Genomic DNA, 26,054 nt, shown 5'->3' on the forward strand with positions numbered 1-26,054 from the left:
AAAAATTACTCCAGTTTTGTTTTCTTCTGTCACCAGGTACAATGTGTAGCCACACGAGGACGTGTGTATGTCAGTTATGGCCGTGTCGGAGATAGTCAATAGTACGGTCACTGAACGAGACGCAAGCGCGCCCTCTGGTGGCGTTTTCGGTGAAACAACAATTTGGCGCGCTTGGCGGAGTCGTGGCGGTCAGCGCGGCGTCCGCGGAGCTCAGTCTTAGTTCAGTCTTAGTTCGGTCTTGGTCGTCTTCATTGAGTGTTCGTGGCGTTACTACCCTACGTCACGTCTAGCGTACCTAGTGGTATTGCCTAGCGTTGTAGATCCAAATTTATCTCTTTGCTTGATTACCCTAACTGATGTCGGACGATAGTGCCATCCTGATGACGCCTCCGACATATAAATAAATTCAAAACAACGTATGTAAAAATCTACAGCTCTCTGTGCAAGCGCTTTATATGAAAACTAGCTAATGACCAAACGTTCGCGTAGCGGAAACTTGAATTTCTCCGAAGTTTATGCATGCACTGATTTCATTCATACATAAATAATTATACACAAATACACACTAATTTTTGGACACATCTCTTTTCTTCTAAAGTCTATGGATTAAAAAAGTTCCGCCAGGACAACGTTCGCCCAGCGGAATCTGTTTTTGGTAAATTTCTCCACAATGGCTGCATACACAAATTTTTATTTACCATACACAATTATAGGACGTCTAACACTAATTATCTGCATAATTAAAATCTTTAAATTCAACAACATTCGCCTTCACTACTGACTGAACTACTGGTACGGAACTACTGGTCCGATTTGCAAAATTCTTAGGTGTTAGATAGCCCATTTACGAGGAAGGCTATATATCATCAGGCTATACTAACAGGAGCAGAGCAGTGATAAATAATGTTTCAAAATCGGGGGTTTTTTGTTCTATTGAGAGTTTCTGCTGCGTGCGCATCATTAGTGCTTAGTCATTTATTAACACGTTTTTATTAGGTCAACCTAAGTATGTAATAGAGTTTTCTATAGGTTACGAAACTATCTTGGGAGGCTCGTAGGTTCATAAAATTTGGCAGCTGTTCATGACAATACATTATCATGATACTCTCGATACCCCGTATGATGGGACTCTCATCATGTTGTGTTTTTACTAGAAAAGTATTGTAATGATTTTTTGTGCATTAATAAGCGTGTTTGAAACTAGTAATTTCAGTCCGGTTATTTGGGAACTCCAATTGAATATAAAACTACTGTTTCCAGAGTCCAATTGAGCATTTTCGGGTTAGGATTGTGTGCCACAGATGAGGAAAATAAAATGACCTTTTTAATTTTTTGTAAACAATTGTTTATTATTAACATTTTATTCTCGTTTGCATCCACTGCAATAATTACACGTCGTCACAAACACTCGTAATGCATCACGCATTAGCAACACAATATGACTTTTATTCTGTTAGGATCTATTTATGGAATTATCGGTTACAGCTTCCTTCTAATGAAGATTACTTTCATTTTTCTTTTGAAACATAAATCTATGTGAATATACCAAAAGGTAATAATATAATACTAAGATAGATAACAGATAATTGTACTTTGTCCACAAGGACGAAATATAGAACAATTAAGACAATCACTGGTTTCACATGCAAAATAAACAATAATAAGAAAATAGCGAAATTAAACATTAGATTTATAGATAAAGGCTACTTAGCTAAGAAATGGAATGATTTGACATTTTTATCTTTCAGTATACTCACACATACAGGCACAAATACATTCATGATTTAATAAAATGTGTCCAAAATATCAATAAGTCAATTTACATCAGTCAATTGTAAACTTAAGCTCAAAAAATAATTAAACAATGATTTTGTTCATAAAAATTACAAGAAATTCACAATAATTATAATGATACGGTTGTAATAAATAAATTAAAAATACTGTCATTTTATTGTTCGGAATGGAAATCATAATTTTGACATATAATTACGTAATTCTCAAAAAGAAAAATGAAAGGTTCACTGTGATCAATTAAGTACAAAAATTATGATTCTATTTTTAGTACATTTGGATGTTCTTTATTTCCTCATAATTTAAACTTATTTGTCATCTTAAAAAATTAAATACAAGAGAATTATTATTGATCATCAGTCTATTCATATTTTTACAATTTTGTCGATTTAACCTTTTTAATCTACGTTCGAGTACAAAAGGCAACATAAGATGTGATATTACCTATCACTTACCGCATATATCTACACGGACTTTATAAAAATGTAATTTAACATAAATTATTTCATAAAGACGATTCGTGGTCGACGCTCCACCCCGCGCGGCGGCGGGTGTGGCGGGTCGAGCCGAATCTATAAACACAACATATCTCGAGAACCGTACCTATTAAAATAAATAAGTTAAAACAAGCAGAGTTATCGTGTCCTATGTTGCCTAATGACACCTTTATATTGTCTCAGTACTCTTATAAGTAATGGAGAATATACTTACACTAAAACTTATGCTTTTATACACAATGACTTAGGTTTCGACAATTTGTTTCTATAAGTACTGAAGTTAATTTTAACCTATGGACTAATTACGTGCGTGAATATTTGTGTGGCGCGACCGCGACTTTTACCACCTGCATGCGTACGCGCATACACGTTGTAGAAATGGCGGTCACAGTCTCAGGAACGTTAAATTATCGTGCTAACTGATCTACATCCCGAGTACGGAAGTTAGGAGAAAAGAGAAAAAAATCTATGTCGATTTTCAAGAAAACCTGATCAAGATTTTTCGTGTGGAGTAATTCACTATCATAATCATAGGAACAAATGACAACAATTAGTCAATCACAAAATATAAATCAATGTAAAACTGATGAACGCATCATTCGCGTTGATTATTATTTTTTCATAAATTAGTCTAATCTTATTTTACGCACGGTTTGGTTTCTATACTGGTGCGAGTCTAGAGGGATAGTGTTAGTTGTGTTGTGTCACGGCGCGGCACGTCGCTCCCCGAGCAGCAGCCGAGCCGAGCGCAGTGCCGCGTCGTGCTGCGGCGTCGCGCAGCGGACCGAACTACGGGACGCAGCACACGTTACCTAACTTGGGGCGAGATCATTTTGTAAACAATGTAAACAAGTATTTGAGAATTCTACTTGGACGAGACTATCAAAAAGTTATAAAAAAGTTTTATACAACAATGTAATTGAAATTTAGCAACGATTTAGATGTGTTTACATTGTGCCAGAATGCGCCGGCCCCAAGTGACAGAGATCGCGACGTGGACTTGTCCACCGGCCCCTCGGCGGCGCGGTCCTCGCGGTCGCCACGACGCTCGCCGATCAGGGGCGGAAAAAACACGATCCGTCCCGCCAATACTATTTACAGGGGCGTACGAATCGCTCTCTTAAATAAATACTTCGGAACGCTTATAACTAGCCGTTTATACAGGGTCACTTTACACTTTACGCTATATTTACACGCGGCGCACAGCCTGTTTCGCACGAGCGTCCGTTGTGAATAAATAAGTTAGTGTTGTCCATCGACGCATTAGTATCACTACACTTGTGTCGCGTACGTCGGCGGCAAGCAATGGTCGTCTAACACGTACACCCCTCCGCCTTCTAGCGCCCGCTTCACTAGCGATGTATCGCTGTAACAATACAAAATGTCACATTAGATTATTGTCGCACGACATTTGATCAAGGTGTATGTATGAGAATTAGCACTGAGAGGTAACCAAAAGAAGAGCTGATTTAGATGGGCTCTTTTGGGGATAGTGTTAGTATTTTTGGTTTTGGAACTCAAGTGAAATAGTCATAAATACTGACCTATTGGCGCAGTAGGCGGAGTCCGCGGAGAGCCGCGAGAGGCGCGGGTCGAGCGCGGCCAGCAGGCGGGCGCTCTCGGTGTTGAGCGTCTTGCGCTTGCACTCCTCGGCGGCGGCGTTGTGCGCGTTCTGGCACTCGGGCGCGGGCGCGTCGCACTTGCCCCACGTGTTGCGGATGACGTGGCCGCCCGCGTTGGCCGCGTTCTGCGCGCGCGCCTCGGCGTCGGCCGCCCGCGCCGCCCGCGCCCGCCGCCGCCGCACGCACACGATGCCCAGCACGGCCGCCAGCGCCACCAGCGGCACCACGGCCGTCACGCTCGCGATCCACGCCACCTGCGGGCCCGACAGCGCCGCCTCGTCGCCCACGCGCCGCAGGTGCCCGCCCGCCTGCCGCGCCGCCAGCTCTGCCAGCGACACCGTGCACGCCTTGCCGCCCCAGCCCGCCGGGCACGCGCACTGGTACCCGTCCACCCGGTCTCTGCACGTGCCGCCGTTCCGGCACGGAGATGATGAACACTCGTCGATGTCTATGCTGCAGTCTTTGCCGGCGAAACCGGGCCGGCACCGGCACTCATAATCGTTGTCCAGAATCAAGCATTCGCCGCCGTTCGCACAAGGTTTAGCGAGGCACAGGTCTACTCTGGTTTCGCATCTCGGGCCGACGAAGCCGGGTGCACACTGACAGCGTTGTCCGTTGACGAGGTCGACGCAGGTGCCGCCGTGCTCGCACATGATGCCTGCGCAGTCGTCGATGTCTATCTCGCAGCGGTTGCCTCGGAAGCCAGGCCGGCAGGTGCACTTGAAGCCGTCGCCAGCGCGCGTGCAGGTGGCGCCGTTGCGGCAGGGCCCGGCGGCACACGGGTCAGCCTCGAGGGCGCAGTCCGTGCCGGCGTAGCCGACGGGACACACGCACACGTAGCCGGCACCGCGAGGTTCGCAGATGCCGCCGTTCCGGCAGGGTTGGTCGGAGCAGGTGAGGCGGCGGGTCTCGCAGCGAGCACCTTCGTACCCCTGCGGACAGGCGCAGGCGAGCTCGCCGCCCTCGTCGGGCACGCAGGCGCCGCCGTTGAGGCAGGGCCGCACGGCGCATGAGTGCAGCGACTTCTCGCAGTCGGGCCCCGTGTACTCGGGCGGACACATGCAGGTGTAGCTGCCCTGGCCGGTGTTATGGCAGGTCCCACCGTTGCGGCACGGCCGGTGGTTGGTGCAGTAGTTGAGGTCCTGGTTGCAGAACAGGCCGCCCCAGCCCTCCTCGCAGATGCAGTCCCAGGGTCGCGAGCACGTGCCGTGCACACAACCCGGGTGCCGCTCGCATTGGTCGCACAGCTCGCCCACCCAGCCCGAATGACAACTGGAATTAAACGACAACATTCGTTAGTTCACAATAGGACGTGATAACAAGCGACAAAAAGCATGTCTTTCTTCTCGTAGCGAACAATGAGGAGGATGAATGATTTAGACCCGAGGGAGGTAACGTAAGCGTTTAGCACAAAGGTGTGAAGTGGATACTCACATGCATTCGTCGGGCTTGAGGCAGTGGCCGTGCTCCGCGTCGCAGCCGGGCAAGCATCGCGCTGCAACAAAACAAAACATTCGTTAGCGTCACAAAGACAAAGCGCTCACAATGGAGCGAGCACTACACTAATGGATTTCTTTAATTGTAGAGGAAGCAGGAGCGTTTAATCATCGGGATGATATTCGATTCCCGCGCGGTATCTCGCATTAACGTTGGAATCTGTGTGCAGTTTCGCCGTAAAGGACACGGCGAGTGCAACAAAGAGAGAGGTTCGTTAGCGTCCCGGCCGGGGGCGAGGTCGCGCACACACACTATTTATCTTCAGTCGCACCACCTCGTAACTACAACGAAATCCTCTCTCTGCTTTATAACATTACATTAAAATTTTCACTTTAATTTCATTTGCAAGAGCACTTTGGTCTCGGCTACAAGCTGTGTCTTCAGGGATTTATATTTAGAGCTAATTGTAGCAGTAAGTTCAGTGTCTGGTATGTGCGCATCGTTACCTTTGTATTTAATACTGTATATGTCGAACTTTACCCTGTTCTCATTTCATGTTGAGCATTATGTGTTTCGATAGCTTGAGGGAGTACAAGTTCATTGCGGCGTAGACACGTAACAAACATAATTTCAAAAAAAGCCAAGCGGCAATGTATCGCTGATGTTAAGAAAAATGGTTTAGAAATAAGAAGTGGTGTGCTCGTCGTATCGCTCGGGTGCGCATGGGCAAGTTATCGGAGCGAATACAAAGGGGGGCAGATAGCGCGGGGAGCCTAACCGTCGCTCGACCGTTACTATTCCCCTAACTCGCTAGAAAAATACTAGACGCCATCTTGATCATAACTTTCATTCCCTATCCAAATGCAAATGTAAACTGGCTTATTCCGGTTCTAAATTGAACGAGGAAGCAATTTCAGCGAAGCTCCGACTATACCGCGGAGTCGGAGAGTTATTTTGTGAGCTTAAAGAAACTCGGGAGCTGCATAAAAGAGATTAGCCTTCCCGCCGCACTCCCTAGACTCTATTATAGGTTTAAACACAGCCGAGCGAGCATAAAGCCCCCAAACTTGCTCCGAGCGCGCGCAAATCGGCTTAAGCCGCACTCCGGCGAATTGGTTAACTCACTCACGCGGTAACTTCTATTATTATCCCGACTGCTATGTTTTTTACTGGTTAGAAAATTGAAAATGTAATCCGCTTTCACGTAAGTTTCACACTTTCGCGAATAAAATAAATTGCTATTTAAAACAATTGCTTCTCATGACCTGCGGGAGGCCATTACAATGAATTATTAATAAAACTTTATGAGGCTCGTAAGAGACGGAGAAAAAGTAAGTGAGGCGCCGCGGCCGGTCGGCCAGGGCAGATCAAAGCGCTCGAGTGCCGGGATGTGTGCCGTGCTGCCACTCCAGACCACTCGAACTTATCTTGACCCTCGAACTGAGGTAAAACGGTAGTAAAAATTACACTCCAAAACCAATTTAGGCCGTAAGTGGGCACGAAGAAGCCGCGGGGAGGATGTTATGGCGCACTCCTGCAGACCTATTAATTATTATCAATGGACATGAACTGTATCGATTCGTAATGAAAGGCTAGCGTGCGCCGCACTGCGACCAAGGTCTCCGGAGCCCCGGCCTTCGCCGAGGACAGGTAGGATGACAAAAAGGACGTCCCTGACACTTCCCACACGAGTTCAGCAAATATTTAACTGATCCTTGCATCTGCTCCTATTCCCAAACGGAAATTAGGTGCGCGTGGGATTCGCGATACAACACAGAAGGTAATATTCGTGAGAACTTTACTCTTGTTAACAATTAGGCGAAATTAAGCGGCCATAAAGGGTTCCTCTCGCGATGTTTACCCTATCATTAAGCAGGAGAGCTGGACGCGGATAATGCCGGCGGGACATGCAAATAAGTTTTCGGGATTGTTAAGCTTTCCCAGAAGGCGAGATACCGTTCGGCAGATGTGAGCCAGCTTTCGTGACACGGTCAAGTAGAGTTTATTTCGATTGGTGTTCAGTTCTCGTTTAAAGGTGTTTTTGACCCGGTTCGTGGCATCTGTGTAGCGGCCCGCGAGCGGCTGTGTGCGTGCGCGAACCTACTGCGTTGTTTTCATTACATTATGGCCGCTTCTCTCGCTTTTACATTTTCGTAATCGCCGATACAAACTCCGCTGATAGGGTTGCCGACACTTTTATTGCAGAACATTCGTGTAATGTACGACCGTTTACGTTCGCAATATTGCACCTTTCACACGTTCCATTTCAAAAATGTGTATTTTATTAGTACATTTTTTGTTTGTCCGTTTTTGGGATGCTTCGAATATCGATCGTGTCGGGTTGTCGTTTGTTTACTTTTTCCAGAAAATTGTGATTTCGTGGTTATGGAGTCGCGTGGAGGCTGCGTCGGGCGGGCACAGCCCTGGCGCGCGAGCGGGACGGCGCGCTACAGAGAGCGGGGCGTGCCGTCTCTGTCTGGCGCGTTTTTTGCGGCGCCGGAGTGTGGGAACTCGGCGGCAGGTGGGGCTGCCGAGATTGCGACGCGACATCCGCCCGCCGCCCGGCCACAATGCATCTCTGCAAGACGCGCAGCTTTGTGCAACAATACGAGACGCGATGTGCTTAACATACGCCAGGACGTCGTAATGACGTGATCTTACTGTTTTATTAGAAATGCGCAAGATCGATAGGTAAAAGCGAGCGGACATTCTGATGGCGAGTGAGCGGAGCGTCCGCTGCTTTTGTTTACAAACGCATGATGCGCAGTGGAACGCAAACAGTGCGCCGCGCGGCGGTCACACGCTACCAATAAACTATGACGGACACAATATTAATATTGTCGCGCCGATGCCGTACAACTGTATTCCGATATTTCCAATACTAAATAATGATGTAATTTTAATCAATTAGAAAATTATATCATGGTAAGCCGGCCGGTTGATTTGACATTCACTGCCAACATAGCCATTAGTTTGATGTTTATTCTGGTAGATAAACCTAATCTTAATCTTGAATCTTTGTAACTTTAGAAGTTGAAATCGAGTATAAATTAGGTGTTATGATGTGTTGGTTTTTATCACTGTGAATTAGATTTACAAAAAATAATGAATCCTAAGCTTTTGAGAGGTCCTTGACGTCTACGTGAATGGGTAGTTATATATGATTTAACGATTCTATTGTAATAATGTCAGAACCAGACAAAAAATCAAATCCAAAGTGTAATTAGTGCCGCGCCAACGAAATTTAATGTACCATTAGCAAGAAAATTAATTAAAAACAATCAAGCTTCAGGAAAATATCTCAACAATTATACACATAAAAATGTAATGAATTGTGTAAGTATGTAGAAATTTTAACATTAAATTATGATAATATTCAGCTGTAATTACTATGAAACTATAGTTTATATGAGTTTATAGCGACGAACCGTAATACAAAAAATAGTTATAGTAATTAAAATCATGAGTCGTTTGCTTGGAGGCCGGCCGATGGCACGGGAAGTACAAATAACCTTATAAATAATGTGAATTCACTAAATGATATGGGACTAATTAAAAATACGATTTACGACTCCCAAGCTATGAGATAATTAGTGCCATTACTATTCGCATGGCGGTATTAGAAATAATAAAAAATATATAGACGTCCGCCGTTCTAACATCTGTCAAAACTGACATTAGAAAAGGCAAACATTATGCCGCCATATTAAGAATTTTATAGTTGTAAGTCTATATTTATTTAAAGCGTTTAGCACTAAACAAACAGTACTAATTTAACGACTTTAAGTGGAGATGGTTATTCGTTTTTTCAAGTCACATCGTCGAATGAAGGATGACATTTTAAAGTAATACCCTCCATTATTGTTTGTTACAACTGAAGAGATTAGTGTGCGCCGTTCGCAACATTATTGAAATAAACGATTTTACAAGTAAACCATGTACAATAATTATATTCCCAACAGATGCTGTGCGCATTTTTATACCAAGTTAGCGATCGTCTTGTACAATGTTTATTACAAAACGGGGTGTGTCATGAATTCATGTTACATCATTATAATGTTTCTATGGCGGTCACAATTATAATGTTTATGAGAGGATGTCAGGCTAAAAATTGTCGTCGCTTTAATGAGGAAGAGTGAATTGTGGGACGCTCTATATAATAAACTGGGATATCGGAAATTTAGGACACCATGTATGACGGTGTACGGAATTTTTATCTTTAATTCGTAATAATCAAGGCCTCTTATTTGTAGCGAGGTGAATCAGCCTGATTTCGCACGAAATCCAGGTTGGAACCGTATTACGCCTACCTACTAATCTATTTAGTTTTCGACTATTTTTATAGCTGTATATTTAGAAATTTCACATTATTGTTCGGTAATTTTTTATGTAACTAGGAGTGTTTATACAAGGAACCAGCGCGATCGGGTGTCTGCCAGGTAACGTTGCGCACAAAAGATACACTTCAATTTCTTTGTCAATGAACACAATATGTGACTATAGCATTCTTTTGAGGACAATGTGGTTAGCGACTGTAATGGTCATTGCTGGAAGAAAAAAAGGTAGGTACTTACGTTTAGAGCAATAGTCGCCCGTCCAGCCAGCCTTGCACACGATCTCCCCCGCGGGCGAGCAGGTGTAGTGTCCGAAGGCGTCGTCCCTGGGCCTGCACAGCACCTCGCACCCAGCGCCGTAGTAGTGAGCGGCACAGGTCACCCGGTAGGACAGCCGCAGGTGAGCCGCACCAGGGCCACCCCACCGCTGCTCTTCTTCGATCCAAGGGCCGCCAACATCAGCCACGCTCTGCTTCGTCATGCGCGCGATTAGGGTATCTACAAACACCAATTATTAACAAATTAGTTTCAGAGACATTTTTTTTCTGTAATAAAGTTGTTGGCTGCTAACAGCCATGAAAATCTTCGACCGTTTGACGTTTATCGCTAATGATTAGTTTACATGCACCTAACGCGATGCTACATGGCTAACGACTGGCATAATGTGGCAAAAAGTTCAGCGGAGGCTCGTTAATACCGAGCCTGAGGTGAGCTTGCCTATTGAACTTAAATGAATAATTGAAACATACGATCGCACTCCACGGTCGGAATTACCTCCTCGTCAGTTCACTCTATGAATTTTAAAAGTTTATACAGGTGCGGAATATCGGACTGCGCATTTTCGGGACCGCAGGTGCAAAACAAACATGTTTCCCAAGAATTTGCCACATCTGCCCCGAAAAAATTAACGGGACATTTTTAATTAATAAGAATACGGGTAAAGAGACAAAATATTCCTTTATCAGCGTGGGAAAGGGTTACAGAAGTAAATTGACCTGTTAACGTGGAGCGTTTGAAGCCCGCATTCGACCGTGAGATTTCATTGTTCCCAAGCGTGATTCACTGTTTTGATTCGTCGCCGGCGCCGGTGTGATTGATTAATAGTTTTAACTTCATTCTTTATGTAACATATTACTTGTAAACCACGCGTAAGTACAGCGTTTAACTTAGAAAAAGCCACTGGACGGCTCCGAGCGAGCCAGGCTGGCATTACATAAGTGACGAGCAAAAAGTAGTCTGTGAAAACAACCCGCTGCATTGATTTGAAAAACTGCCACTCCATTCATCAAACCGCGTAAGTGCTGACTCGCTATAGGGCTGCCATTATTGCTCTCATTATGGAAACAAAACAAAAGACTTCGCAACTGCACAGTCCAGAAACTGATTTAATTTATACGATTCAAAATAAGCGGGAGAAAAACACAAAGCGTTTAAAGACAAACGCCGAAACAATTTAGAGCTATCAAATTAAAGCTCTATACAAGGAATAAACACAAGTCATCGTGGTGAGAAAACATTTTTTGTCGGTGGCCCGTCCTAGTTTGGACAGTTAACGCGCCAGCCCTAGCTAAGAAATCTCAGCGTCGACCAGTTTCTACCTTTATTTATTTCTCGTCGTGTATGCCCACTTTTTACTCTTGTTGCTTCGATGGGTACATTCCTAAGCCGGCAATCCCGACAGAAGATAAAATTAAACCAGACGCGAAATAAAATTAAAAGGTATATAAAAACGTTCGATCCCGACTAATTTCGTGGCGTATGGGGTACAAGTGTTCCTTTTGTTTTCGATGTCAGTGCTAAGCAGGTCCGTAATGATCACGAGATGCAGCATCGACGATCTCTCGCGATGGATGCTGTTTGAGTTTTGGAGTGGTCGAGTGCGTGTATTTATACGGAAAACAGGTCACAGGTCACTGACACATCCTTGTGTGCAGTCCTTGGAATAAACGACGCGGATGCTGCGCAACTAAGCTCTACGGTATGTGCATTGTTTTGAATTATATTTGATGCAGCAAATCCAAATGAATCGCTCCAAATAGTTTGCAGGAGCATCGGCAAATGCCCCAGTATAATTTTGCCGGCGACTGTCCAACTTGAAAAGCCAATAAATAACAAGGAATTCACAAAACATCCAGTTCTTAAGCAACTGTTTAAACAAATCAAAAATAAACTTTTCTAAGAAAGTCTCAACTCGCAAAATATCGGAATGACATTGGACGTTGTCACGACATTCAGCGAAAATGGCGCAAAGAATACAAATTCAATTTTCATATTTAATATCATGGAAACGATTATTGCATCGACATTGCTGGCATAAAGCATAGCGCACACGATTTACCGGTCTCGTGTAGGCTTACAAAGATCGTATCTGTACAATAAATCTAGAAGATAAAACGCGTATGCTACGCCGGTTGTGTACCTAACGAAAATACAATCAGACGAGAGCTATCAATTTATTTCGATCGGGCCTTTCATTCCGATTAAATATTATGAAGTTTATTCTACTCAACACTCATCAATTTTATCGTTTTAAATTCTATACGTGGTGAGCGTGAGTAAAAATTTAATTTTAACGATAACTGCAGTGTGTTCAAGGCTTAAATGGACAAAGAAATTATGAAAGCCAGTGTGCAGTTCGGAGGGAATTAGAAAAGTGATGTGTGGGAACTGAGCGCCGACCGCTTGCAATTTAGTTCCAATGTGCGCTCGAGAATTATGGCAACCGTGCACCCAGCCTCCGGTGCAACAGGGCTGTCCGGAGAATTGCCCTGCCATCACTACAATAACGCTCCAGTTTTATTTTAAAAACTTACAAAAACAAAAGCATAAAGCTATCGAAGAACTGCCAACACATAGATACTTAAAAAGAAGATAATTAGGTCCTCCTACCAACCCTACAACATTCAACTCGGCAAGCAATTTGTAGGTAAATTGCGTTCGTACAACGTTTTTCTCCTCTATTCGACTCGTCCGAGCCCAAAGTTGGATTCTCCAGAAACAACCGAACAAATTACAGACATCATCCTAATTCAACGGCGTAACGATATTAAATGAAGGTGTACCCCACTATCGCATCTATTAATGTAATTCCAATTCACAAATAAATAACACATTTAAAGAAGGACGAGGCAGCATCAGTACGTGCCCGACCGCGCCGGTGCGCCAGATAACGTGTAATTATGGACCCAGAGGTCACTACAAATAAAACGAAAATATATCCGAACAGCAAACGCCAATAAACAAAAACAAAAGAAAGCAAAATAACTGATAATTTGAGTCGGCTGCGCTAGTGGCGGACGCGAGCGATTTGGGATGTTGAAACGCGATTTTGGGGAAGCGCGGGGGATGCACGATCACGCGACGCTTCCGCCGATATGATCGATCGATCGATAATGCGGCCACCGGATGTTGAGCCTGGCTCCTCGTTCATTATACATATAGCCGCGGCCTGACAGCGCCTAGCGCGACTGGATCGCGAGCGATCTAATTAGTGATCGGTGGGAGGTTTCCAACGAAATCGAAACCGCGACGTCGAGCAGCGTTGACGCGCGAAGGTTCGTCGACCGTTTTCCGCAGGTGAGGCCCACATCATTAAGCGATGTGTCGATTTCCACTCGTCTCGATTCGGACACCTGCCCGGGCCGGTCGTACGGCCGCGCGCCGCCCGCCGCTGTGGGAAACTACATCTCATCAATGGGCTTGTCTACACAAACGACGCGCCACTTTTGTTTATAAAACTGTCCACTTCTAACACTCAACGAATATTTCGTTACGAGAAGTGCGCCTCGGAGACGTCGCCTCTTGCACTCGATAAATAACTGATCCACTCGAGCTTTGAGGGCCTCGAGGAGCCAAATTAAAGATTTCAAGATGTTGTCAATGTTATTTTAAGAGATTTCGCGTAAGACACGTAGGACGGTTCGCGTTTGAAATTCCCCATTGTCCTGTGAGAAAATACGAACGTTAACGTTCCGCGCGAAGGATTCGATGAATGCGAAGGATTGCGCAATGTAGTCGTTACATTTCCAGACGGCTGACGTGGTGCTTAACCTTCGTGAAAGCCAATTAACGAGGCGAGTAATGATACGCGAGTCGCGAGAGCCCTGGGAACCGCGCACGGGCCGCACCACCCGCTAGAGTAATGAATTGACTAATAATGCACGGCCGGATAGCGAGATAAACAGCCGTCACAACATAACTGTATCGATAATCACATCTCGGTCGTGTAATGTCAGCCGGCGAGCGGTAGCCGGGCCCGGGGCGGCGCACCGGCCCGCGTCAGTAATTGCCTCTACGAATCTCTTATCGTCACTTTTCACACGCTCTTTTTCCTGATTTCGCCTATATGGGCTAGTAAAGCTAAGTAATGCAATAATCGTAAACAGTGCGGCCGACACCGGCGGTAGTGTAAACAAGAGCACAGGACGAGACATAAGAAGTGTGCCCACCTATTATCCGAGAGCATGTGCCGAGCATCTGTCGACAGCGCTTCCTGAGAGCCACCGCGCCTGCTACATCATAAATCGAACCTTCCGGAGCGCCTTCCTGATATTTTTTATCATGTTCAAGCCCTACGACGACGAAAGATGAAGTGTAAACTAAAAAATTCCCTGACTTCCCTCGGAGTTGTATTTTTTAGCATCCAGTAAGTAAACAATGCGGCGGCCCGTTAGTGCGGGCCAGGTGGGGCCCGGCTTGCCTCGGGCGCTACACAAAAGATTTCGGTGAAGGAGCCGAGCGACAACATCAGGATTGCCAGCGACCATTGTTGTATACTTATTTGTTTAGCACAAGAATCTCTTTATTCATCGCCGTGAGCTCCTCAATGCGCCGCGTGTTCATCTATGATATATTGGATTCTGGGAGTCGTGTGTCGCCATTCTTGCCATTCTTCAATGTCTTGTGCATAAATATGAAATACTCGCAAGGGTCGCGACAATGAATTAGCTACGTGCAACGGCCGCTTTCTAAGCCAATGCAGCTGTTCAATTTGGGTATTAGATAAAAAACAGAATGTGATTTAATTAAGCATTAGCCCGGTGAGTCGATAGTGAGTGAACACAAACGGCGTGCGTGTAACCTGTTATTATGGTTGATTAGATTTCTGTTGGTAACATTTCTCGGTAGTGAACCGGCGCCGCCCATCGCTCCCGAGCCGTATTAAAAATATACCCGTCCTCTAAGCTATCCACTTCGGACGCTAATGATTTTCGGTAAACCGGCCCGTAGACACACCTCGCCGTATCTCCAAATCTCCTAAGTAAATCACCGGAGTTTTTTTGTTAGTCGGTCAGGAGTAGTAATTATGTCGGTCAGAGTGCAGCGGTATGAAAATCTAATTAAGAAATGGGCGTCGCTGGTCAGTTTTCGCGTCCGCCATTTAAATAATTTTGAAAATCGAATTGGGCGCGTCGTTTTAGATTCGGGCTTGGAGTCTGGTGGAGTGTTTTGTTTTGTTCGTGTAGCGATGTAGCAGGAGTTGTGTATCGATGCACGCGGCGTATTATCACGATGATGTATTTACGACCCGGACGGTTACAATTCATTCTGAATCGTTTTTTCGGTCACGCCACGTCGCATGTAAGACATAAACTGTCGATTCTTTATTGGGCGTTTAGGCTTCTCGTGATATCAAACGGGAACGAGCAAAACTTATCCAATCGATTATTATAAAATGATAACAATCTAAAATTATATTCGAGCACATGGCTTAGAAACGATTTTGTGGCCAAGTTGGCGTGTCAGAGCGAGTGTTCTCGTATAAAAGGCAGTTTAAACAAAGTAGGTAACCAATTTGCCTATATTCCGTAAGTAATTTTCATAGCGCGACGTCTAGGTGCCGGTCAACGGCCATCGGAATACATTAGAACATTTCTACTAAATTTTCGTCCTACAGAAGGCTGAGTTTATTAGAATAGCGCGCGCATTGCGAAGCGAATCACGCGCATCGCCGCGTGCCTTGAACACCAAGCGTCCACACCATGGGAACATTTTTGTCTTCCACGATATGATAATATGAGCATTCAAATATACATACTGTCCGTTAAATGCACGATAAACACCCAGAATTACAGTGAAACCTGAATGTGAGTGAGTCGTGACCGACGTGATTTGAATTTTACAAGGCGGACGAAGATTTTCATGACCCTTTTTATCATAATCGTATTATAAGGAGAACAATCAACTCACCATCAGATCTGGACGTCTCGTTCGTGTCGTGCCACGCTTCCACTATAAGCGTGAATGTGCCCTGCAACATAAAACCAGCCTGTTACATTATTGCATTACAAACATGGGGCGAGATAACCATCACAATATCTACAAGTCGTCGATAAAGGAAGTGAAACTCCAATTGTACAACTTATTAGCAGGTCTCGTGTTACCGGCGACAACAATTATTCCACCTGTCTTTTGAAATTTACTTTCACGTCAAGTTTGTTCAGTTCTTTCATTAGTTCACACATTTATTACGTTTCAGCATTGCGTCATTTACTTAAACCATCCTCCAAAACATACCAAAATAATCAATGTACATCATCTTAGAACATTCACGAGAGACCTTTAAACATGGGCGCGGCAGTTAAGAATTTCAAATATTTCCTTTATTTAACGACAATGTTAATAGCCGACGAGTGTAAATTAACAACATGATAGACAGGTGAACCCGGGAGCAGATGGCAGCGAAATTGTTTCAATATCATGCTAAAAATAATACAAACGCAATAAGGCAATGACGCTGGCTCGCTTCACTAACGAGCGGGCTGCCTACATCGGCTGATCCCGTGGCAAACGGACTTATAAAAAACACGAATAGGAACGAGTGCGTATCTGATATCGAGCTGTTGACATTAGTCCATGTTTACGTAAGGAGGCGAAACGGCAGTCGAAAATCGATTAAAAACTTGATAACGGTGCGTGTCAACAGCTTTAAGGCGCCTGGGACGGAACTTATCAATGGGTGTTTTGTCAAGTTCCGTTCATGCAAAAATGTACACGACTCTCGGTTTATGAAATCTCTCCCAGCGCGATCGGAACCGGTCGCCGGTCATAAAACACTCGATCCCGCCGATACTCGCCGACCGGCGACCGCCGCCTAGTGTTCCCGACCTTTACTTCTCTAATCGCTGTTTTAATTACACTACGGATGTGAGTTATCGATGAGCAATTTTCGGTTAAATATTGAAACTAAAATTGAGTGTTATTGCAGATTATATCGCCGTTTAAGAAACGTACAAATAAAACTGACTTGTGAGAATAAAAGTCATTGAAACATTGACGGCGAGTGGAAACGCGACCCACTTCTATGACACACGCATATCGGATTCAAAAAGTCTTGAACGGTGGTCTCATGTGTATTAATTAAACAAGTTTAACGAGAAGTTTTATTTTAGACTAATGTTGCTGTGTTTATGTTTTCCTAAATCAATTAAGTAAGTAGCTTTAATTATACATAGAAAGAGTTGAAATAATATTGTTTGCAATTGGTTAGTCAATCAACCGCGATGAAAGCTGTAGACTAAAGACGACGATTAAAGACGAAGACGGACGCGGGGGAATCTCTGAAGCTGGATTATAATTACAATAAGCATGTGACGGGTCGCAGGCGCAGCTGCGCGCGCGCCGGATACGAAGGGTCACCGCTTAACTAATACCTCATTTGATCACCACCACCTACTTTAACGAGTGATTCAGTTTTTCCTGACAGATGTCGCCCGTCTTCAATTAAGCTCTATGAATGAAAACAGTATTTGCATGCACGAACAATAGTGTCTATTTGCATAGGAACTGATACCACGTCTCTAACGAACAATGATTATTGTCGGCTGATGGAAATCAATACGAGAAATCTGACGTTTCACAACGCACAACGGCGCGTCACAAAAAGCGAGCGCTTTTTCTAACACTTTTTAAACGACGAGATCTCAATTAAACTTTCGTTACGTCCACGGTTTTGACGAATTTATAATAAGTTACGTTAAATAGTTAGACAATACAAGCGGACGTGTTATCGCGTCTCACTGAATACCAAGCAGCCGAGCCCGCCGCCTGGACGAATTTAAACCTTAAACGATACAAAATCACCATTATCAGTGTTTGAAAAGCGGATTTATCGTAAACGTCGTATCAATATAAGGAGCGAGAGACGCTTGTCAAAATACTTTATTATGATTTGTGTTGCGTGCACCCGATCAAATATGGCGAGTCGTAGTATAGAGCGTATTGATTTGTTAATCGAGTATGGAGAACGCATTTCGGTCAGCTGTGGTCGCTCGTAAGTATATGCCGGTTCCCACGACAGTGACTCTCGAGCCAGCCCATAAAAAGCGGCCGACGTAAGCGTACGTGTGCAGGTAGCCTTTATGAACGTGTCGAGTTGGCGATACCGTATACTTATACAACAAGTCGGCGAGACTCGTTGCCTAGGCTACACAGGCAATTAAGGAAACGTATTAGTCCGTGTTAAGCTAGCCTTATTTGCGAAATGCTAATTTTATCAGTCGTCACACACGCAGTAGGTATTCGATTAAATTCTGAAATATTGTAGCATCGCCAGCCGACGCGTTAATGATCACCGTTCCGAATTGAACGTGTTCTTTTTGGTTTTTATTCATTAAAAACATAATATCGGGCTGTGATCGCACCGTATCGAGACACATTAATTTTATCCCGCGAGAGCGATGCGTTAAATTGTATTACGGACGAATAGACTGATACCACGGTATGAATGCAGAGGAATTATTTGATAATCGTTTTATGGGGGTGCCTAAAGAGGCTACTTCCATATCGGAGCTCGTTTCGACGTTATTTCGTTATTAATTAAAGAATCCGGCGAAAGGATACGTGGGAACCGAGCTTAACTTTAGTGCTTCTTATTTGTTAGCGCCATGTGTTTGGGATTTTTAAAGAACAAAAGGTATAATCAGGTGTCCAGTGAAAAGGACCTCTGTTTGGGCCTCGCCACGTGTTTCGCCTTCTATTGTTCTGTTTATTGTTTAAGTGAAATGAAGCCGTTTAAAAATGGCAACAGATGTTTCTCTTGTTTGTTGGTTTTGGTAACAGCTTATTATTGAGTTTAGAGATTAACAAAAACTTTTGAAAGAGACTACGGGTTTCTCATCGGAGTTCTCAGCGTAAACAGTAATAGTCAGAGGTACCGCTTCGATAAAATGGAACAAGGTCACCTTACCATTGGTTTCGGTCAATAGTGTACAATATCGGAAGTATTTATATAAAACATCACAAAAAGATATTACCGTACCTAGTTCGCTTTCGAGTATCGTTTCGACACGAGAAAATATTTGGAACACAAACACCCGGGCAAGTGGAAGAGTCGTGATTTCATATTTCACACTTTGCTAGTGTGGTAACATCGCTTTGGACAGGTTTTTTTTTTTTCATTTGTACCCCGACAAAGTTGTGCTTCAGCCAGCGTCTTAAAATCGATTGTTAACGCGATGCAATAAGGTCTCGATTTCAATGAATGGCTGAATCGATTTGTAAATCGAATGTTGTCGTGTTGATATGTAGACAACTGAAGACTTGCTCCGTACAATACGTCAAATTAAAAAAGATATGCAAATTCAAGTCTGTCCGATAAATATGGAACGCGTAACTTGTTTTATTTATTAAAAGCGTTTCGAGCGCATTTATTTATTAATGCATTTAATTAACTTTATCTCCTTCTATTTTGGCAGCGACGAATGTGAGGTGCATTGACCCGATGAATCATAATTTTAATACCGAATTAGGTTTTCTTGTATAATAAAAAGGCCTGCAAGTTTTGTTGGGATTGTGTAATAAATGTAATAAACACCGTGTGAACGGGAGACTTCCTGTACAAATATTCTCCAACAAAAAATTCAGGTCGACAGTTTATTGGCGACATGGAGTACATACATGCATTCTGTTAGAATGTTAAGCAGTTTCGTGTTAAAGTCAAGTAACTGAGCGAGGTACTGAGCCTCTCTATTGCGCTGCTGAATCGCGAGGCCACCTCCGCGGAGCTATTTTAGCAGTTGAACGTACTTTCCAAGCCGGCCGGTTTATCCTTGTTGGTGTACGAGCACGTCTGCGCAAGCGCATATAGACAAAAGCGAGACGTTCTCAAAGCAATAGCGACCTCGTGGCTCATGTGAACCTACCAAGTTCCAAATTCAAATTGTTTAACAAGAGAAATCCTTTGTTTGTATTCGAAAATGGAATGCTTAAAATTAAGAGGTAAAAACCCCGAATAGATACGTGTATGTAGTTCCTTTTTTATAAAGCAATATGATTCTAATGTTATAAAGAGTTTTGGATCTGTTCCAACAATCTTACGCAAGATTTATGACTTTATACCTACTTAACGTGTGAATTCATAAACATTTTAGTGTTTAAATGTTGATTTTATGTTTCGGGAAATCAACAGGACAGTTTTTTATAACTTTATATGAACTTCATGATGTTTGATCGCTGCAGACTGCAAATAAGCTCATGAGATAATTTTGTTCACTCGCCGAGAGACGTGTCAATTAACTAATCTTTAACGTCCAGGTACGACATAAAATGTTCAACCAATTAAAAACGTTAACCATTTTCACACGCCAATCATAAATAATAACCATTAAATTGATGCTATAATAAAGTTCCAGTGTTGCCCACTAAAACCGAGAAAGTAAACACTGGTGTGACCACATAGGAAAAATTAACCGACTGTTTAGTACATTATGAAAGGATTAATTACCCAGCCCGCTTTACCGGGAAACATTAAAAAGTTAAAAAGCCAGTCGTAACTCAAACGAAATGTTATACTTTATATCTGTGACGATTATTTTACGAAACCCAGCTAGGAAACATTAAGACAGACGTAACTACTTTTTTTACCGCTAACGACCGGTCCGCTCCGTATACGACACACGAAATAAGTCAGACATTAACAATTTATTGCCCTCAATTACAATCATCGCGAAAAAAGACACTCGCATAAGGAATTCGGGACTTTGAATCGAGGCCGAAGTGAAAAAGGGTACCCTTAATTTTCACATGGCATCGGCGGTATTCGGAGACGGCCGGGACCTCAGCCCGCCGCTGAAGAATTCCAAAAATGAAAATGTCGGCCATAAACAACGGACCGATTTGAATGAAGCATAAGAATTAAAAAATAAAGAATCGAGTTAACAAATTTTGTGAGACATCCACGCCGGGCCCCGCTCTCTACCGTGATCTGATAAGGCCATGAGAAGGGTACGCCGATGAAACCGAAACCGCACTAAAAACAAACAATCTCCTGATCGGTTCATCCGGATTTTACCGAGAATGACGCGCACAGCCTCCACGTACAAGTTTCGACATGATCCGTATATTTTTATATCATCTCAGTTTTTTCCTAATCCACTTTGCATACGCCAGTATTTAAACTAGAAACAGCGATGACTTGTATTACTACTTTTAATAGAAATGTTTATATTCAAAACACGGTTATCGTATGGAAATAAAGTATTACGGTTGCCAAAAGTGATCGAATCACACCGTGTGAACATTGACAAATTGTGGCGGGTTCTAAGAAAACTTCCACTTTGAATCTTGACCAGATGTAATCGGGGTCTTCGGTGTACGATTTCTGACAAATTCAAAACATTCGGTCATTCTAATTTGCAAGTTTTGCTCGCGGTAGTTCCCAGCCTATGATCGGCCTTTGACACGTCCATAAATTCGTCGAAGTATGTACGTACGTACGTAAGTACCGGCGCTCCTCCCATACTAAATAATGGCGACGATTTATTCGCGAGGTTGCGGATACGAGCGGAGCATGTGAGCCGCTCGCACTGCGACTCACAATTCCTAGAAACTGCGCGCGTGTGATGAATAAAGTCAGGAACGCGAGGAATTTCATCATTGCAGATTTGAGGGCTCCTCGCCCTAGCAGTACGTGAGAACTCACCCGCACTCTGGCCGCCACTCAATAAAAACGGAACGCGCTCGATCGCCTAAAACGGACACGGATTTATTTAGGAACGCGCCGACTGCCTATTTATACACATAATTCGAATTTTGATTGACATCACTCAATTAGGTATTTAATCCGCATACATATGCGTCGTTAAAAAAAATACCGGGACGCAAATTACTTTTTGGCTACCATAATAAATCGGGCTCTTTGAACAATTTTATTAGCAGCCGTAAACGTTATAGAGACGCAGTTAAAATGTCAGAATTTGACCGTAAACGAGCGTCCATTTGAAAAAGGAGTGTTTTCTTAGCGCTCGCTCGGAGAGGCGTTGTAATAACAACTATAACAAGGCCGGTTAACTTTTATTGTCTATTCACTGTGATGAGCTTATTCCTTTATCTTTCGTATGACTAAACATTATTTACTAGCCAGTTTTCTAATGCACGCATTGTTATTTTAGCACTGGGAATAATAGTGACGTTCGGTTACGCGTAAGTATGTTCAGTTTATTTAGGCGGATCAGCTAGAATAGCAGAGACCGGTTAATTGATAGGTTGCTGAATGCATGTGCACTGGCTCCGAACAATGCAACCTGACTAATTATCCACGCTCCGATTGTTTAAATTTGAAACTTATGAAATCGCGTTACAAGTGATATTGTAATGGCGCATACAGCGAGCAGTAACGCGCGCACCCTACTTTTACGTGGAATTTCTTTCGCGATGCTTTTTTGTTTAAAGTTTAATTGCCGCGCGTCGGAAAGGAGAGAGATATAAGACGCTGTCGAAGAGGGAACAACATCCAATGAGGCATTCCATAGCTTCGGTAGACTTTATTAAAAGAAGCGGATGTAGGGGTAAGTATTTTAAGAGGATCCCGAGCGAGCGCGAGCGGATTGAAATAAAGGAAATTATTAAGAGCTCTCTCCACGATAAAAAACTAGACGGAAGTTACTCCAACTATGGGTTTATAAAGCGTCCGACGCTCATATCGCGTTACATTATGTAGTAATAAGTCGATGATGCGTGCGAAGGTTTTACGTTTTTGAAGTGGAAACTTATATAAGCGGCGGTTGTCGGGCGAATAATAATGCGGGGCGCGTAACCGATTACGATTCTAATGTAATTACTGACGATTTGAGGCACAAGTTTGGTCGAGGTGTGAGTTTTTACGCGACGCGCTGTGGATCGTTAATTACTTTCTAATGTGTACGCCGCTATGAAGCGCAAAAAGCGACTGAGTTCACACGCGACAATGGATTAAGAACGGCATTCGACCGACGCCGCGTGCGTTACCGTACTATTGTTTTGAAATTCGAATGGAACGTGACGTCACTAAAACGTTAATTTCTCAGAATACACCTGTACTTATTTAAAAAAAAATGGTACACGCATGAATTGTGACCATGTAGGTACTTAAAGAAGAATTTTCATACTTTCATTAGAGCGGTGCTATTTGGAGCGTGAAACTATTTTACGAAACATGCAAAATAAGTAACAATCTCTAGAATTAGTTACGCTGTTGCTTAGTCTACTTGTTCCACAATAAAGACGTGTGTTTCTTCACTTAACGACACAAATACATTAATCAGGCTGAGCTTTTAAAACCGTAGATAATGTAGTATTTGTTTTGTTAATTCTACACAAGTTAACTTGCATACATACTTTTTGCTCCGAACCATAGAGGAAGCTGAACTTCTCGGTCTGTTGCTTAGAAAATTATTTTTAAAAACATGAATTTGGTCATTTAAGTTGGTGTTTTTAATTAAGGTTAATTAATGAAATGAGTCAAGTCGGTAACAAATGCTGGATGGTTTGTGCCACATTGCTGGTAATGACTTCCGAAACATGAGATGCACATGGCCTTGTTATCGGTGGCCGTCAAAATATCGCTATTATTAATTATTTCCTATTTAGATTGGAAATTATTTATTCTAGAATAGAGAAATTTTGATGATTTGACATTGAAAAATAGGGCTAAAAATTAAAGGCAAATAATGTCATAAGTAGTATGCAAAGAATAAATAAAAAATACAAGCAAATTAACTAAAGGCAAATGATCGCAAAATATTCAGCACCTATGTCCTAAAAACAATTCTAATTTATTATTTCCTTCGCCCACAGCTTACCAGTAACTAGTAACTAACATTCCTTATCACGAAACTAAAGAAACTCGTTATTTTTATTCAAGGTGTTACTAACGGAATAGATAAGTTAACTAATTAAAGAATACAGGGCCCACCTCCCGCTGCATTCTAGGGTTATTCTTTAAGCCTTCAAATAACTATTTTAATTTTAGATATTTGTCGCTATTAGCAACCGCTATGCATGCAAAGGTTCCACTTAAAATAAATTAAACGAGCTATTTTAAGATGCGGTGGATAAAGGTCTTTAGAAAAACAGTTTCAGGTATTTCCGCAATTAATAATTACGACCGTTCGGTGCGAGTTTTTGCAAGATCGTAAATAGTAGGGGGTCTTCGTAATCCCCGCCCCGTGGGAAAATGACTTGCGGAATATTTGTGAGTTATGATCAGACGACAGCTACGATCCTACACTGCACTTCCTAGTCTCACCAAACAGTTCGAATTAACAGCTGCAGACTACAATAGCGAGAGATTAACCATCGAATTTATTGTAACTGCGTAACAATAGATGATGGACAAATTTATTAAGATAAGACACAATGCCGTCTATGAGTAACATCACGCAATACGGATCTTGGATCCATAAAAAGTATAGTTCACGGCCAGCCCCGCGTAATGCGCGCGCGCCGGGCCCGCGCATGCGCGGAAGCACACTGTGACATTTGGCGCTCTCTCCGCAAAGCAGGTGTAAATGCACAATTGCATAAGCTCAACATTTTTTCGCATTAAAACGGCAGCGGATAACGGTTGTACGCGGCGCTAGTGAATGGGCCCGTTCATGCCGTGGGGTGTACACCCCTGGCATTAAGGGCAAGTATCGTTGACCTTTCTCCTATCCGCGATGTGAGCCAGCCATTAGCCGCTCTCGGTACGTGCGAAGACTCGCTCATAATCCGGTCCTCACCTCTTTGACATCCGGACTGCCTAACGGGCCTCGGAGTGCGCATCACAATATAAAACTTGTGATTTACAAACACAAATTGTATGAGAGTGAAATAAATGAAATCCCGCCGCCGCGCCGAGCGACTGCATACAAATGAGATTTCTTTTCGGAGTGAGCCATCTCTTTCTCTAAACGCTGCATGATATATCGTTTCTATGCGTCGTTAACGCGCGCGCCGCTTTACTTGTAATTTCACTGTTCGATGTTGTCAGTAATATTAATATGCTCATGACCTATTATCGTGCGGGTCAAATCTCCTTACGGCTCTAGCACCGATTTATTTCACAAGGGATCAGATAAAGTTCGGATGCAGTTGCGTTTAAGATTACTTCGCCGAGGTTGTATTACAGCAGGCCGGTTAGTGTCAGCGCGCTGGCTGGTTCAAGTTTCAAAATATTGTGATGCCAGCCATCGAGAATTCGATGAGTAAATTAAATGTCAAATTCGAAAATCGAGCGTCTGCGAGCGTCTCGGCGCGGAGCCCGTTCACCTGCCGGGCCGGTCACGAAGCCAGCGTGCGGAACATACCATATACTAACACATAACCCGGTACATATTTATTCGTGCGCGCGATATGCCTCGTAAAACAGGCGCTTCTCTGGCCGACGATGACCTCATTGTGAGAAAAAATCCAAGTCAGCTTCTACTAATAATGCTAGGGGCAGATTGTATTATTTAAATGAGACGCATCGAACTGTAACTGTATCGGTAAGCGGCGAGGCGTATGGCGCATATCCTCGGGCACAGGATTTAACAGTTTTAGCGACATATGGGTGACTTTCGATGTCCGACTGCAGTAAGATAAACTGCACATGGCGTAGAATCGACGTCAGCTTAGCCTGTCACTTTTGAAATTTGATAGATTAAACCATTCTGCAGGCCGCTTTCGCTCAATTGATCGCATGTCAACACATGCTTGCAATAGAGAGCTCTATGTGAATTTAAACAGGAAGTTTCAATTTAGCGCCAATTCATTCGGAATGATAGCGGCAGTTACCGGACGCGCTTCCACTATCCGAAAAAGTTTTAAATTTCGACTATGCCCAGTTGGGTGTACCTGCAGTTTGGTTTAGTTACCAAATGTCACGTTTTCTCCAGATGGTCGGAGCTTGTGCAAGCGCGGCTTGGGTCCGATTGTTTGCTCAAACATTACGAGACGGTACGACATTTGAAGCGGGCCGCTAAATAAAATACAAATAGCACTCGAAACCTCTAGGTCCACACGCGGCCTGTGTAAACCGTACACAATTGACGCCGAGCGAAATAACCGTAACTAAGGTCCAATTAAGACGTCCGTTATCCTTGGAATCGAGATAGATCTAAGCGCGATCTGTAAATAAATAACATGTAATTACA

At 43.4% G+C, this 26,054-nt stretch overlaps 1 protein-coding gene across 1 annotated transcript in view; it reads right to left on the bottom strand.

The window, feature by feature from the left end:
• Positions 1–1,321: 1,321 nt before the first annotated feature.
• The window catches only part of LOC110373726 (neurogenic locus protein delta), a 33,747-nt gene continuing 9,014 nt past the window's right edge, over positions 1,322–26,054 (bottom strand). Inside the window, exons 3-7 of the mRNA XM_021331067.3 lie at positions 15,871–15,931; positions 9,922–10,179; positions 5,345–5,405; positions 3,833–5,182; positions 1,322–3,654 (exon numbers count right to left, since the gene is read on the bottom strand). Coding sequence (XP_021186742.2) covers positions 3,561–3,654; positions 3,833–5,182; positions 5,345–5,405; positions 9,922–10,179; positions 15,871–15,931 — 1,824 coding nt within the window. The 3' untranslated portion in view covers positions 1,322–3,560. The remainder of the gene's footprint in view (positions 3,655–3,832; positions 5,183–5,344; positions 5,406–9,921; positions 10,180–15,870; positions 15,932–26,054) is intronic.

Source organism: Helicoverpa armigera, chromosome 23, assembly GCF_030705265.1.
Source record: "Helicoverpa armigera isolate CAAS_96S chromosome 23, ASM3070526v1, whole genome shotgun sequence".
NCBI lineage: Eukaryota > Metazoa > Arthropoda > Insecta > Lepidoptera > Noctuidae > Helicoverpa > Helicoverpa armigera.